Genomic DNA, 16,487 nt, shown 5'->3' with positions numbered 1-16,487 from the left:
GGCTGCCGTCCTATTAGTACACACAAAACCTGTCCTAATCACCTAGCAGGACACAACCACAAACCCCACCTCCTCTCTGTACTTCATGTCTCCTCATGAACTCCATTCCTACAGAGATTCAGCTGCAGATTATATTAAACTGTATTCAGGACCAGAATCCCTGACAAGCAGAGCAAAGAGGAGGATGAGGCAGCTCTTTACCTCAGTGCTCTGAAGTAACTTGTCCTCCTGTGTGATTAGGACAGGTTTTGTGTGTACTAATAGGTACGGCAGCCATTTTATTTCTCCTAATTATTGCTCCCCAGAGAAAACAAGCCATTATAACTAATTAAAGGTACTTTATTATAAATCTATTCCTAAATAATAGTTACGTATTTTCATTTTCCTAATTCGTGGAGAACCCCTTTAAAGAGCCGGAGGAAGCTCACACTCTCCGGGCAGACAGAGGCACCACAGGCAAAGTGTGGAAAGGACAGAGCAGCCTGGACTGCCAAAACATAGGAGTGGGGAATCTGGCAAGCCTTCTGGGAACAGGGGGAAGTCAGCGTTCACGGATCACCAGCTTCACAGTAAATTTACCCATCATCACATCCTTAAATGTAGACAATAGTATTGTGTTTTCCGATAGATGGATCCACTAAGAGAAATCCACCAGAGAGATGTCCAGTCCTCTGTATTCCCAGGACTGTCCAGAGGAGAAACCAAATGTCCCCTGGATCATCAGGTAGATGAAGCTGAGGTTTCTACAAATCCTCTATAGACTGATGTAATGGAGCTTTCTACTGACCTCCCCAGCAGCAGTGGAGTATACTGTACTCTCCGTATACTGACCTCCCCTCAGCAGCAGTGGAGTATACTGTACGCTCCATCTACTGACCTCCCCCCAGCAGCAGTGGAGTATACTGTACGCTCCATCTACTGACCTCCCCCAGCAGCAGTGGAGTATACTGTACTCTCCGTCTACTGACCTCCCTCAGCACAGTGGAGATACTGTACTCGTCCGTCTACTGACCTCCCCCAGCAGCAGTGGAGTAGACTGTAACGCTCCATCTACTGACCTCCTCCAGCAGCAGTGGAGTATACTGTACTCTCCTCTACTGACCTCCCCCAGCTGCAGTGGAGATACTGTTACGCTCCATCTACTGACCTCCCCCAGCAGCAGTGAGTATACTGTACTCTCCATCTACTGACCTCCCCCAGCAGCATTGGAGTATACTGTACTCTCCGTCTACTGACTCCCCCAGCAGCAGTGGAGTATACTGTACGCTCCATCTACTGACCTCCCCCAGCAGCAGTGAGTATACTGTACTCCTCCATCTACTGACCTCCCCAGCAAGCAGTGGAGTATCTGTACTCTCCATCTACTGACCTCCTCCAGCAGCAGTGGAGTATACTGTACTCTCCATCTACTGACCTCCCCCAGCAGCAGTGGAGTATACTGTACCTCCGTCTACTGACCTCCCCAGCAGCAGTGGAGTATACTGTACTCTCCGTCTACTGACCTCCCCCAGCAGCAGTGGAGTATACTGTACTCTCCGTCTACTGTCCTCCCCCAGCAGCAGTGGAGTATACTGTACTCTCCATCTACTGACCTCCCCCAGCAGCAGGGGAGTATACTGTACTCTCCATCTACTGACCCCCCCCAGCAGCAGTGGAGTATACTGTACTCTCCATTCTACGGACCTCCCCCAGCAGCAGTGGAGTATACTGTACTCTCCATCTACTGACCTCCCCCAGCAGCAGGGGAGTATACTGTACTCTCCATCTACTGACCCCCCCCCCAGCAGCAGTGGAGTATACTGTACTCTCCGTCTACTGACCTCCCCAGCAGCAGTGGAGTATATACTGTACGCTCTTCTACTGACCTCCCCCAGCAGCAGTGGAGTATACTGTACTCTCCACTCCTGACCTCCTCCAGCAGCGTGGAGTATACTGTACTCTCCGTCTACTGACCTCCCCCAGCAGCAGTGGAGTATACTGTACTCTCCGTCTTACTGACCCTCCCCCAGCAGCAGTGGGAGTATACTGTACTCTCCGTCTACTGACCTCCCCCAGCAGCAGTGGAGTTACTGTACTCTCCGTCTACTGACCTCCCCCAGCAGCAGTGGAGTATACTGTACTCTCCGTCTACTGACCTCCCCCAGGCAGCAGTGGAGTATACTGTAACTCTCCATCTACTGACCTCCCCCAGCAGCATGTGGAGTACTGTACCTCCCTCTACTGACCCCCCAGCAGCAGTGGAGTATACTGTACGCTCCGTCTACTGACCTCCCCCAGCAGCAAGTGGAGTATACTGTACTCTCCGTCTACTGACCTCCCCAGCAGCAGTGGAGTATACTGTACTCTCCATCTACTGACCCTCCCCCCAGCAGCAGTGGAGTATACTGTACTCTCCATCTACTGACCCCCCCAGCAGCAGTGGGAGTATACTGTACTCTCCATCTACTGACCTCCCCCAGCAGCAGTGGAGTATACTGTACTCTCCATCTACTGACCTCCCCCAGCAGCAGTGGAGTATACTGTACTCTCCATCTACTGACCTCCCCCAGCAGCAGTGGAGTATACCTGTACACTGCATCTACTGACCTCCCCCATCACAGTGGAGTATACTGTACTCTCCGTCTACTGACCTCCCCCAGCAGCAGTGGAGTATACTGTACTCTCCATCTACTGACCTCCCCCAGCAGCAGTGGAGTATACTGTAACGCTCCGTCTACTGACCTCCCCCAGCAGCAGTGGAGTATACTGTACTCTCCGTCTACTGACCTCCCCAGCAGCAGTGGAGTTATACTGTAACTCTCCATCTACTGACCTCCTCCAGCAGGCAGCGTGGAGTATACTGTACTCTCCGTCTACTGACCTCCCCCAGCAGCAGTGGAGTATACTGTACGCTCCATCTACTGACCTCGCCCCAGCAGCAGTGGATTATACGGTACTCTCCGTCCTACTGACCTCCCCCAGCAGCAGTGGAGTATACTGTACTCTCCATCTACTGACCTCCCCCAGCAGCAGTGGATTATACTGTACTCCGTCTACTGACCCCCCCAGCAGCAGTGGAGTATACTGTACTCTCCTCTACTGACCTCCCCAGCAGCAGTGGAGTATACTGTACTCTCCGTCTACTGACCTCCCCAGCAGCAGTGGAGTATACTGTACGCTCCTCTACTGACCCCCCCAGCAGCAGTGGAGTATACTGTACTCTCCATCTACTGACCTCCCCCAGCAGCAGTGGAGTATACTGTACTCTCGTCTACTGACCCCCCCAGCAGCAGTGGAGTATACTGTACTCTCCATCTACTGACCTCCCCCAGCAGCAGGAGTATACTGTACTCTCCTCTACTGACCCCCCCAGCAGCAGTGGAGTATACTGTACTTCTACTGACCTCCCCCAGCAGCAGTGGAGTATACTGTACTCTCCATCTACTGACCTCCCCCAGCAGCAGTGGAGTATACTGTACTCTCCTCTACTGACCTCCCCCAGCAGCAGTGGAGTATACTGTACTCTCCATCTACTGACCTCCCCCAGCAGCAGTGGAGTATACTGTACTCTTCCATCTACTGACCTCCCCCAGCAGCAGTGGAGTATACTGTACGCTCCATCTACTGACCTCCTCCAGCAGCAGTGGAGTATACTGTACGCTCCGTCTACTGACCTCCCCAGCAGCAGTGGAGTATACTGTACTCTCCGTCTACTGACCTCCCCAGCAGCAGTGGAGTATACTGTACTCTCCGTCTACTGACCTCCCCCAGCAGCAGTGGAGTATACTGTACTCTCCATCTACTGACCTCCCCCAGCAGCAGTGGAGTATACTGTACTCTCCGTCTACTGACCTCCCCCAGCAGCAGTGGAGTATACTGTACTCTCCGTCTACTGACCTCACCCAGCAGCAGTGGAGTATACTGTACTCTCATCTACTGACCTCGCCATCCAGCAGCAGTGGAGTATACTGTACTCTCCATCTACTGACCTCCCCCAGGCAGCAGTGGAGTATACTGTACGCTCCGTCTACTGACCTCCCCCAGCAGCAGTGGAGTATACTGTACTCTCCATCTACTGACCTCCTCCAGCAGCAGTGGAGTATACTGTACTCTCCATCTACTGACCTCCCCCCAGCAGCAGTGGAGTATACTGTACTCTCCGTCTACTGACCTCCCCCAGCAGCAGTGGAGTATACTGTACTCTCCATCTACTGACCTCCCCCAGCAGCAGTGGAGTATACTGTACTCTCCATCTACTGACCTCCCCCAGCAGCAGTGGAGTATACTGTACTCTCCATCTACTGACCTCCCCCAGCAGCAGTGGAGTATACTGTACGCTCCGTCTACTGACCTCCCCCAGCAGCAGTGGAGTATACTGTACTCTCCGTCTACTGACCTCCCCCAGCAGCAGTGGAGTATACTGTACTCTCCGTCTACTGACCTCCCCCAGCAGCAGTGGAGTATACTGTACTCTCCATCTACTGACCTCCCCCAGCAGCAGTGGAGTATACTGTACTCTCCGTCTACTGACCTCCCCCAGCAGCAGTGGAGTATACTGTACTCTCCATCTACTGACCTCCCCCAGCAGCAGTGGAGTATACTGTACGCTCCATCTACTGACCTCCCCCAGCAGCAGTGGAGTATACTGTACGCTCCGTCTACTGACCTCCCCCAGCAGCAGTGGAGTATACTGTACGCTCCGTCTACTGACCTCCCCCAGCAGCAGTGGAGTATACTGTACGCTCCATCTACTGACCTCCCCAGCAGCAGTGGAGTATACTGTACTCTCCATCTACTGACCTCCTCCAGCAGCAGTGGAGTATACTGTACTCTCCATCTACTGACCTCCCCCAGCAGCAGTGGAGTATACTGTACGCTCCATCTACTGACCTCCCCAGCAGCAGTGGAGTATACTGTACTCTCCATCTACTGACCTCCTCCAGCAGCAGTGGAGTATACTGTACTCTCCATCTACTGACCTCCCCCAGCAGCAGTGGAGTATACTGTACGCTCCATCTACTGACCTCCCCCAGCAGCAGTGGAGTATACTGTACTCTCCGTCTACTGACCTCCCCCAGCAGCAGTGGAGTATACTGTACTCTCCCTCTACTGACCTCCCCCAGCAGCAGTGGAGTATACTGTACGCTCCATCTACTGACCTCCCCCAGCAGCAGTGGAGTATACTGTACGCTCCGTCTACTGACCTCCCCCAGCAGCAGTGGAGTATACTGTACGCTCCATCTACTGACCTCCCCAGCAGCAGTGGAGTATACTGTACTCTCCATCTACTGACCTCCCCCAGCAGCAGTGGAGTATACTGTACTCTCCATCTACTGACCTCCCCCAGCAGCAGTGGAGTACGTACTCGTACTGACCTCCCCCAGCAGCAGTGGAGTATACTGTACTCTCCCTCTACTGACCTCCCCCAGCAGCAGTGGAGTATACTGTACGCTCCATCTACTGACCTCCCCCAGCAGCAGTGGAGTATACTGTACTCTCCATCTACTGACCTCCCCCAGCAGCAGTGGAGTATACTGTACTCTCCATCTACTGACCTCCCCCAGCAGCAGTGGAGTATACTGTACTCTCCGTCTACTGACCTCCCCCAGCAGCAGTGGAGTATACTGTACTCTCCATCTACTGACCTCCCCCAGCAGCAGTGGAGTATACTGTACTCTCCATCTACTGACCTCCCCAGCAGCAGTGGAGTATACTGTACTCTCCATCTACTGACCTCCCCCAGCAGCAGTGGAGTATACTGTACTCTCCATCTACTGACCTCCCCCAGCAGCAGTGGAGTATACTGTACGCTCCTCTACTGACCTCCCCCAGCAGCAGTGGAGTATACTGTACTCTCCATCTACTGACCTCCCCCAGCAGCAGTGGAGTATACTGTACTCTCCATCTACTGACCTCCCCCAGCAGCAGTGGAGTATACTGTACTCTCCGTCTACTGACCTCCCCCAGCAGCAGTGGAGTATACTGTACGCTCCGTCTACTGACCTCCCCCAGCAGCAGTGGAGTATACTGTACTCTCCATCTACTGACCTCCCCCAGCAGCAGTGGAGTATACTGTACTCTCCATCTACTGACCTCCCCCAGCAGCAGTGGAGTATACTGTACTCTCCATCTACTGACCTCCCCCAGCAGCAGTGGAGTATACTGTACTCGCCATCTACTGACCTCCACCAGCAGCAGTGGAGTAACTGTAATCTCCATCTACTGACCTCCCCCAGCAGCAGGGATTATACTGTACTCTCCATCTACTGACCTCCCCCAGCAGCAGTGGAGTATACTGTACTCGCCATCTACTGACCTCCCCCCAGCAGTGGAGTATACTGTACGCTCCGTCTACTGACCTCCCCCAGCAGCAGTGGAGTATACTGTACTCTCCATCTACTGACCCCTCCCCAGCAGCAGTGGAGTATACTGTACGCTCCATCTACTGACCTCCCCCAGCAGCAGTGGAGTATACTGTACTCTCCGTCTACTGACCTCCCCCAGCAGCAGTGGAGTATACTGTACTCTCCATCTACTGACCTCCCCCAGCAGCAGTGGAGTATACTGTACTCTCCATCTACTGACCTCCCCCAGCAGCAGTGGAGTATACTGTACTCTCCGTCTACTGACCTCCCCCAGCAGCAGTGAGTATACTGTACTCTCCGTCTACTGACCTCCCCCAGCAGCAGTGGAGTATACTGTACTCTCCGTCTACTGACCTCCCCCAGCAGCAGTGGAGTATACTGTACGCTCCATCTACTGACCTCCCCCAGCAGCAGTGGAGTATACTGTACGCTCCATCTACTGACCTCCCCCAGCAGCAGTGGAGTATACTGTACGCTCCATCTACTGACCTCCCCCAGCAGCAGTGGAGTATACTGTACTCTCCATCTACTGACCTCCCCCAGCAGCAGTGGAGTATACTGTACGCTCCGTCTACTGACCTCCCCCAGCAGCAGTGGAGTATACTGTACGCTCCATCTACTGACCTCCCCCAGCAGCAGTGGAGTATACTGTACGCTCCATCTACTGACCTCCCCCAGCAGCAGTGGAGTATACTGTACTCTCCATCTACTGACCTCCCCCAGCAGCAGTGGAGTATACTGTACTCTCCATCTACTGACCTCCCCCAGCAGCAGTGGAGTATACTGTACTCTCCGTCTACTGACCTCCCCCAGCAGCAGTGGAGTATACTGTACACTCCATCTACTGACCTCCCCCAGCAGCAGTGGAGTATACTGTACACTCCATCTACTGACCTCCCCCAGCAGCAGTGGAGTATACTGTACGCTCCATTTTCATTGTTATTGTTGGTTGCAAAAGGTTTCCGTTGTCATAAAAGATGGAGTCCACTTGGGGAGATCCTTCTTCTCCAGGGCACATTGGTTCATGTCTTCTAGAGTATTTGATCTTCACCTGGATATAAGATAAACGCGGGTTCCTTTTTCTTTTTTCTCATGTCTTTAACATTGAATCTCTGCAGGAAAGTTCAGATGGAACGACGAGTGGACTTGAAAAACCTGCATCAGCGTCTGTGAATGGTAAGAGCCTTTCATAAATCTCGTTTGACTGCTGTCAGAGTGTCCTTTTCGGGAGAGTGTAAAGCAGCCCTCGAGTTCACTCGGATGCCTCCTAATAGTTTGGTGCAATGGTATACCGGAGAGAATTAACAGACACAGATGTAAGTTCATAACCAGATTTAGTGGGATCCATATTGTAGGTGAGCAGACAAGAGGAGAAGTAGCTAATGAGTGGAGCCTGACTGTGATGTCCATGATGCTTGGGAGAAATAAATTCAAGCGTGCTTTGCATATGAACACAAAAAAAATAATAAAAAAATTGGTTAAAAGGCTGTACTTTATTGTAAAAAAAGCAAATATAGTTTAGGACATTAGGATTATTAAACAAAACATAAAAAGTTTATTAACGATCAATATTGAAAACATAAAGGGGTATGCAACCGATAAAATGTGAACCGGGTCAGAGAGGTAATATCGGTGATTCACTGTATTGGTATCAATGTGGCGACGAGCGAGTACTAATTGCTCGTGATACCTAAATCCATCGCATGAGTTCAATCACATAGTCTGACCCAAGAGCCAGAGGTATAAGCCACACATGAAGTGGACCACCTAGGGCTTGTAAGTGGCCAGCAGGGTATGTAATGCCACAATCACAGCCCCCTATATGGTGGATCACAGAGGACAATATATGCTGGACTCAGAAACATGTGTATTCAGTGCTCGGTACATAGATGTTTCATAACACCACTAGAGGGCAGTTGTCACCCAGGAGATAGCCGTGCACTTAGCCATCCACTCAGCACAAAATAAATGGCTCATACACAGCATACTGAGGTTCATTTGCATGTGGATCAAATCGTTAATTTTACACAATAAAAGCACACAGAGCTATGGGGACTGGGTATTGCAGATGTGCTAGCGGCCATCTAGCAACCCATGTCCTCAGCTCTATACATCAAATCCCAGAGACAGGTTCCCTTTAAGTGTAAAGCCCCCTATACTACTGCTGTACAAGAGGCATTATTGTACATTTTTATCAAAAGGCATAAGCCCACTAATCACGTCAAGGTCGCCTCTTAGACTGGGACCTACTCTGACAAATAGACGCAGCACAGTGCCGTGACATAACTATGCAAATTTGGGAAAACCATAATCATACTAACATGCAGAATAGAGGTAACACATTTGTGTGTCATATGGTAAACTTGCAAATTCTCAAATGCCTTAATCAGAGGTTGAATTGCTGTTGTTTTTTCACATTCCCACCCAGAAAGAGTTAATGAAAATAAATTCGTAAGTGGTATGTGCCCTAAGACTCCCAAAAAAAATTGGAATGCAACACTGAAAAAAATGATTCATCTTAAATGCCCCCGAATAGGTCGGCAGCAAATGGGTTTAGAAGATACGGAAGCTGAGAATTTAAAAGGATAGGTTTACGTAAGAAAATAAACTTGTTGTAAAGAGAATGGAGTTGTTGCCCAAGACAATCAACCAAGTCACTTCTTTAATTTTCCAAAGCCTGTCTAAAAAATATAGTTGGAATGGGATTGGTTGCCACTAGCACCGGTTTCATTAATTTCTCCTATTTACTTTATGTTTCCTAGCTTGCTATTGTCTCAAGAAAGCTTGACTGATTAATATAAATACAATTAGTTTTGGGAAAGTAAGAACATTTTGTTTTATTTTCCAGGTGAAGACAGGATGACAGTATACCATAAGCATCTCCATTTACCTTCCTGTCATGAAGCAGAAGATAACAATACCACACAAGATGATTCTATGACTCCTAATGTACCCTCAGTCCTTCACAGCGAAGATCTCTCTACCGCTGGTCACAAGAAACCTTCATCTAGTCAATCACAAATTGGCAAAACAAGAACTAAACAGAAACGTGGGAAACATTTTAAAAGGAAATCTAATCTTTCCTTACATGAGAAAAATCACAGAGATAAAAGGTCATTTTCATGCTCAGAATGTGGAAAATCTTTTACCAGGAAATTCCTTCTGGATGGACATCAGAGAATTCACACAGGGGAGAGACCATTTTTATGTTCAGAATGTGGGAGATGTTTTAGTCGAAAATCACATCTTGTGTACCATCTAAGAATCCACTTAGGGGAAAAGCCATTTTTGTGTTTAGAATGTGGGAAATGCTTTAGTCAGAATTCGGATCTTAATAGACATCAGAAATCTCACACAGGGGAGAAGCCATATTCATGTCCTGAATGTGGGAAGTGTTTTAGTCAGAAGTCAGATCTTCATAGACATCAGCGAGCTCACACAGGGGAGAAGCCATATTTATGTCCTGAATGTGGGAAATGTTTTAGTCAGAAATCAGATCTTCATAGACATCAGAAAGGTCACAAGGGGGAGAAGCCATTTTCATGTCCTGATTGTGGAAAGTATTTTAGTCAGAAATCACATCTTGTTACACATCAGAGAGCTCACACAGGGGAGAAACCATTTATGTGCCCTAAATGTAGTAAATATTTTAGTGTGAAATCAGTTCTTGTAGAACATCTGAGAACTCACACAGGGGAGAAGCCACATACATGCCCTGAATGTGGGAAATCTTTTAGTCTGAAATCGTGTCTTGTTAGACATCAGAGAACTCACACAGGGGAGAAGCCATTTTTATGTTCTGAATGTGGAAAATGTTTTAGTCACAAATCAAGTCTTGCTGCACATGAGAGGACTCACACTGAAGAGAAGCCACTATTGCTCAGTAGTACAGGTCATAATGTAACTCATACATTCTTACAACAGATGGCAGGATCTCAGTCTGTGAAGCAATTATAGATGCAAGCCATGTCTTGTCAGGTCTTGTTTTAAGGCTGACAATCATGTGAAGAAAAATTCAGCACTGCACAGAGATCTAGTGTCACGGATGGTGTTGCAGAAAGCTGGAACTTATAAATAAACATCCGGCTGGCTTGATCCAAAACTAAGGAGCATATGGGTGAGCCCTATAAAACCCTAAGAGCTCTCCCTGACTGCTATGCCCATGCAAAGGTCTTTATGGTAGACGATTGCATGCCCACGTACCTTATACTATGTGACACCTGAAAACCCTATAATAGTGAGGGGACACGACCACCGGCTCCCTGCACTTAATACGGACGGAGTCAGGGTCACCTACAATCAAGCCAGCAAGGAAACACAAATAAAGGAAACAGACTTATCTGAGGAATCAGAAGAAACAGCATCCAGCAGTGAACAACTCATCCAGGAAGAAGTATAAACCGCAAAGTGAGGCAGTATGGGAGGGAAAATAAAGGGAGACAATTAGTGCAAATAGGTGACAGCTGGGAGAAGGAAAGGAGATGACAAAGTGAAACCAAAACAAAGAACGTCATGCAAGAGGTAGCGAAGAACGTCTAACAGACCTTCTCACAGAGCTGGCGGTGACCTCTAGGTAAAATCTCTTTATTCCATGCAAGAAAACATCTGACAGATCAGAATAGAAGTAGTTAACTTGTTTCAGACCCAATGGTCCTTACTCATCCCATAATTAGCTACCTGCTCCAAGGACAGTGGCAGTGGGGAGTTTGACCGGGGCGGCACACCTTTCAAACCATAACACAGGTGTTTTAAGGTGAGCTCAGAGAGGACGGAAACCTCCCATTGAGAACTATGCTATAAGTAAAGACTGTTGGGTCCGAAACATACGACTTCTGTGAACGTATGTTGGATGTTTTATCACATGGAATAAAGGGATTTTATAAGGCTCCCGTGCAGCTGCCATCTCTGAAAGAACGTTACAGAACGTCCATTTATAGATAAACTCAACCGGTCAGTATGTTTATAGTCGATGAGCAGTCAGGAAGTAGTTAAAGCTTAGATTGTCGGTTTTAAAACAAGACCTGGATTACAGCTTTAGATGCTACACAACCTGAGATATTCCAGGATAAAGCAGCCCTCCCACCTCTTCAGCCAGCTGTGATGTTGACTAGCGTGGAGAAGGAGAAAGGTCTAGTGGGGCACCTGCCAACCGACTGAAGAAAAAGAGACATAGATTCTCTTTCCCTGTGCAACTGGACATGGGCCCAGGAGGAGGGTAACATGGACTTCTGTGCATGTTATCAACATCTCCCCATCAGACAGTATACTTATGCTGATTATCCCCTTTTTCTGCTAGAAACAGTGTGTAAAATTGAGTGCTTGCTCATCTAATCACCTTTCTGTTCATTCAATCAATGACCCAGAAGTTTACCAGCATCTGAATCACAGCACTAAATTAGTTGTGCCAAACACAATGGCACATTTTATTCATTGATTGTTGCTGTAAATGATCATTTCTAGTTAGTGTACCTAATTTTTTTTTTGTTTTTACCCTCTCTTGGACATGGGAGGGTTGGGGTTATATTTGATATTTTATTGTATCAGAATTTTGATATTTCTGTAATATTGAATAATTAAAAAAAGTAGTCTGTTACTTGAAACCAGATTTTTGGTCTTTCCAGTTCTGGTGATTTGTACATGTACACATAATAGTTGGTACCCTTCAATGGTCACTGAAATAACTTAAAACTGACAAAAGTAATAATAAATAAATAAAAAAAATCTGAAAATGAACTAATGAAATTTAGACATTGCTTTTGAAATGTGGTTCAACAGAAAGATTTTAAAAAAAACTATTAAAAAACGAATGAAATGCCTGGACAAAAATTATGGTACCCCTAGAAAAGATTGAAAATAATTTGACTATAGGGACATGATAAACTAAGAAGTGCCCTGTAATTAGTATTACACGCGCCTTCACACTTGTAATCAGTCAGTCCGCCTATTTAAAGGGTGAAAAGTAGTCACTGTGCTGTTAGGTGTCATGGTGGGTACCATACTGATCATTAGTGATGAGCAGCAGGGGCAATGTTCAAATTCGCAATATTTTGCGAATATTTGGTAGAATATTCGTCATATATTTGAGAATTCGCAAATTCGAAATTATTTTCTTGATCGCGAAAAATCGGCAATGCAATATTCGTGTAATGCGCTTGAAATACAGGCGTGGGTCACTATACTGTAGCTACATTTTTCAAGCTGCTAGAAGTTTCCTGAGACTGGAGAAAATGGTTGGGACCACAGAACATTACAATAGCTTTATATGCAGATAGAGTGCTCCAATAAATTCGCGATTGCGAAATCGGCACTAATGATGCGAATACTTTGGCGCAATACGTGCAACTTCACATTTTAACAGGTCTGACTACATATTAGTGATGGGTGCACTAAGTATTGTCGTGAACTTGTGACATCACAGCACTATGTATGTATGGACAGCAGAATTGGCTCCACTATATGACGATCTAACCTACACTGACTCTCTCCCACTAACTATTTGTATTATATATATGAGCTAACTAACTATCTAATCTAAAGCACAGAGCACAGCAATAACACTGCTCTCTCTCTCTCAGATCTGCTAAATACTGCATACACTGGCTGCTGGGGAGGTTCTTATATAGTAAGGGGTCGGCAGCTTTCCTTTTGGTTGCTAGGGATGTTGCTAAGCTCAGACAAAGATATTGCAGCCTTCTCATTGGCCCACAAGCAAGAAGGGAGGTTACTGATGAAAAAAAAAAATCTAGAATATTCGAAATTACAAATATATATGACTATATTCAGAATATTTGCGAATTCTCAAAGTGCCAAAATTATAGACAAACATGTTAAAGGTAAAGGCTTTAAGACCATCTCCAAACAGCTTGCTGTTCATGTTACTATAGGGAGGTTGATAGGCCTTTTTCCTCCTCGAGTTTGCCACTGAAAATTTTGGGATTCTGTTTCTTCTGCAAAATCCAAATCTGCGTCATATCTGGGCCTCTTTGCATTCTGAGGAGCCAATGAACTGACCAAGGGCATGAGAGATGAGACAGAATCATGGACTTCTCTTATCGTCGGTCCTATGTCTGTGAGGAGAGTAGGTTGTAGGCTAAACACGCGTTCAAACAATACACTGGCTGCAGGGCAGGCCAGCACCTCCAAGGCGTAAAGGGCAAGCTCAGGCCATGCGTTCAATTTGGAGACCCATCATTTGGTACGTGCAGACGTGTGCACATGTTACGTGTTGAGCAGGAATGTTCGGCTCGATCATCGCTATGCTCGGCACATGGCAGTACTCGACCGAGTACCGTATGTGCTTGAGCGCAATGCTCGAGTCTCCTCCCCGCATGTTTCGCAGCTGCTAAGCAGCCAATAAATGTGCGGGTAAGTACTGTTGGCTACTGCCATGTTGGCTACTGGTATTACATTGATTGGCTGGCCGAAACATGTAATCGGGTGCTATATAGCACCTAATGACGCGTGTTCGGCTCATTCTAAGTCAGGGAGAGCTGAGCATAGGAAGGGACAGATAGTGTAGGGAGTGTAATCAAATATTATAAGTGTACAAAAATGTTTCAGAGACCCAATAGTCCTTGTAAGGACTACTGTGTGTGACAGCAGCAATATATGTTTGTAGCGCAACCTGCGCTAAATTGCTCAGCGTTAGGGAGAGCTGTGCATAGGAAGGGACAGACAGTATAGGGAGCGTAATAGGAAGATTTTTATACAAAAAAATTTTCAGAGACCCAAAAGTCCTTTTAAGGACTATTGTGTGTGACAGCAGCAATATATATTTTTAGCGCATCCTGCGCTAAAAAAGTGTAATAGTCCGCTGCGGACAGTTAAATTTTCCGCGCCACATCTCCTGTTTAAAGTGTGCGCATCCCTAAAATATCAGTGACATCCAGTGCAGTTTTTCCATAGACAGTGTCCCCTGCGGACAGTTAAATTATCCACACCACATCTCCTGTGTAAAGTGTGCGCATCCCTAAAATATCAGTGTAGTTTTTCAGTAGACAGTGTCCGCTGAGGACAGTTAAATTATCCTCGTCACATCTCCTGTTTTGAGTGTGCACATCCCTAAAATATCAGTCTATTTTTCAATAGACGGTGTCCGCTTCTGACAATTACCTGACCAGGCCCTCATCTGCTGTGCAATGTGTATGCTTCAAAAATTTTCTGTGACATAAATTTTTATTTTTCAATCTACGGTGTCTGTTTATGACAGTGACCTGACCAGGCCCACATCTGATGTGTAACTTGTGCGCTTCTAAAAATTTTCTGGGACAAAATTACATTATTCAATAGACGGTGTCCTCTTCTGACAGTCAGGAGTGGGTAATTTGAGCACACCCGCTTGTATTCCTCTGATGTGGTAGCCGTTTCTCAGGGTCCCTCACCGGAATCGAACACTGATTCCCCATTACCTGTGGTCACCATGTTAGGCGCATAAAAGAACATCGAACGTTGATAAGGCAGACATCCAAATGGATCATCGACGTCACGGGAATGTGCGATCAGGCAGAAGATATCTATAGTCAACAAAGCAGCAGCATGCCCTCGCCAATAATGTTTGCGATGGTCAGCTCACCTGCAGGCCCTCAACCATAATTTTTTCTATGGTCAACTAAGCAGCAGGCACTCTCCCATAAGAGATTGGTCAACACAATCCTCACCACCGTGGGTCACGTAACTAATTAACACGGAGTAATCTCGTTGGGTATCAGAATTAGCCAGACAAAATCGCTCCACCAACTCAGAACGGCCATGCACCACCACCAACAGAATCGAGAAAGAGCTATCAATCTGTCAATCTTTTCCGTGCCTGGGCCGGGTGAGGTTTGTTGTGTTGAGTCAATATAAGCCACAGGCTTATTAGTTTAAGTTTCAGCTTTGCAACCATACTCCCCCCAGAACCCAAAGACTTTGGTTTCCCGGAAGCTGCTTGGTGGGTCATGGGAATAACGCCGCCGGATCGCCTTTTGGATCGTCTTCGAACCTCTGACTTTCGTTGTTGATTAATGAAAACATTCTTGGCAAATGCTTTCACTGTAGTTTCACTGTGGCAAACCGGTCCACAAATTTTGCCTCTAGTGGCGCAATACCGGCCATCTCTCTTAATCATGGCCCCAGTTCCAAAAATCAACAACATTTTTGGCTGTACTTGCACTTTATATACAAGTAAATATACAGGAAAGAATGTCTCCTGACAATTTTTCCTCTAAAATCGATTTAATCTTCAGTTTTGTGCGTATTATTGTCAGTCTGTAAAAGTGGCGTACTAATCAGACAACATTGTTCCCAGCAGCGACCTGGGAGTCCAAGATGCATCCAGACATCCTCCCCATGCTGTTCCCGAACCATTTTGGTGGTGTTTCCATATATTTCTGACAGTTTCCTACGAACCAGGCACCGTTACCGTCTTCAGAGCAGGGGGTGCCTGGTTTAATGCTCGAGTTCTCCCAATGACTTCCATTATACTCGGGTGCTCGGTCGAGAACCTGAACATCCCGATGTGTTCGGCCCTAGCACCTGAGCACTACGGTGCTCGATCAACTCTACACACATACTGTTCCACCATGTTGCTGAAATGCTGCCTCCAGTCCGTATTAGATGGTGGTTTTGAATGTTGTGGTGTGTTGACAACGCTTTTCCACATTTTGGCCATACTAACCATCCCTTCTGAGGTGATGCAGATGCCCCAGCTGCATTTGCTACTTCCTCCTCCGCCTCATGCTTCCACTGAGCCACCTCTGTCAGGTGGGAATACTGTCAGTAGTGGGTCTATCAGCATGCGCTTGTATTCACGCATCTCACGATCACGCTCCAGTGACCGAAGTAAGAATTGCACTTTGTCCTAGTAGAATTGGAATACACAAGGGGGGGTCCAAAATGACCAAAGGGGGTGGGGAAACGTACAAAAGGCGCCAAACCGAGCTAAAAGTGGGTGAAGAATGTGGTATCCTGGTAGTATAGTAACAGCATATTATACAGACAAATAAAATACAAGTACAGGGTATATTTAAATGGAATATTAAAAAGGTACAAAGTCAGTTTGAGACCGATAAGCAGGTAAAGTCCAATTCCTGCTAGCGGTATCCGCAGAAGATTAAAAACAAAGGGTAAAAACAAGGAGTAAAATGGATGAGAAACATCCAGTGA

The 16,487-nt window shown here is 46.9% G+C and overlaps 2 protein-coding genes across 2 annotated transcripts in view; both read left to right on the top strand.

The window, feature by feature from the left end:
* The window catches only part of LOC122934818 (gastrula zinc finger protein XlCGF8.2DB-like), a 34,215-nt gene extending 23,733 nt beyond the window's left edge, over nt 1-10,482 (top strand). Inside the window, exons 2-3 of the mRNA XM_044290518.1 lie at nt 7,463-7,520; nt 9,193-10,482. Of these exons, the coding sequence (XP_044146453.1) occupies nt 9,204-10,301 (1,098 nt within the window). The 5' untranslated portion in view covers nt 7,463-7,520; nt 9,193-9,203 and the 3' untranslated portion in view covers nt 10,302-10,482. The remainder of the gene's footprint in view (nt 1-7,462; nt 7,521-9,192) is intronic.
* LOC122934762 (gastrula zinc finger protein XlCGF57.1-like) overlaps nt 1-16,487 on the top strand; it is a 956,305-nt gene that overhangs the window by 73,985 nt on the left and 865,833 nt on the right. The window lies entirely within an intron of this gene.

This window comes from Bufo gargarizans, chromosome 4, assembly GCF_014858855.1.
Source record: "Bufo gargarizans isolate SCDJY-AF-19 chromosome 4, ASM1485885v1, whole genome shotgun sequence".
Classification (NCBI taxonomy): Eukaryota; Metazoa; Chordata; class Amphibia; order Anura; family Bufonidae; genus Bufo; species Bufo gargarizans.
This window is presented reverse-complemented; position numbering and strand designations above follow the sequence as displayed.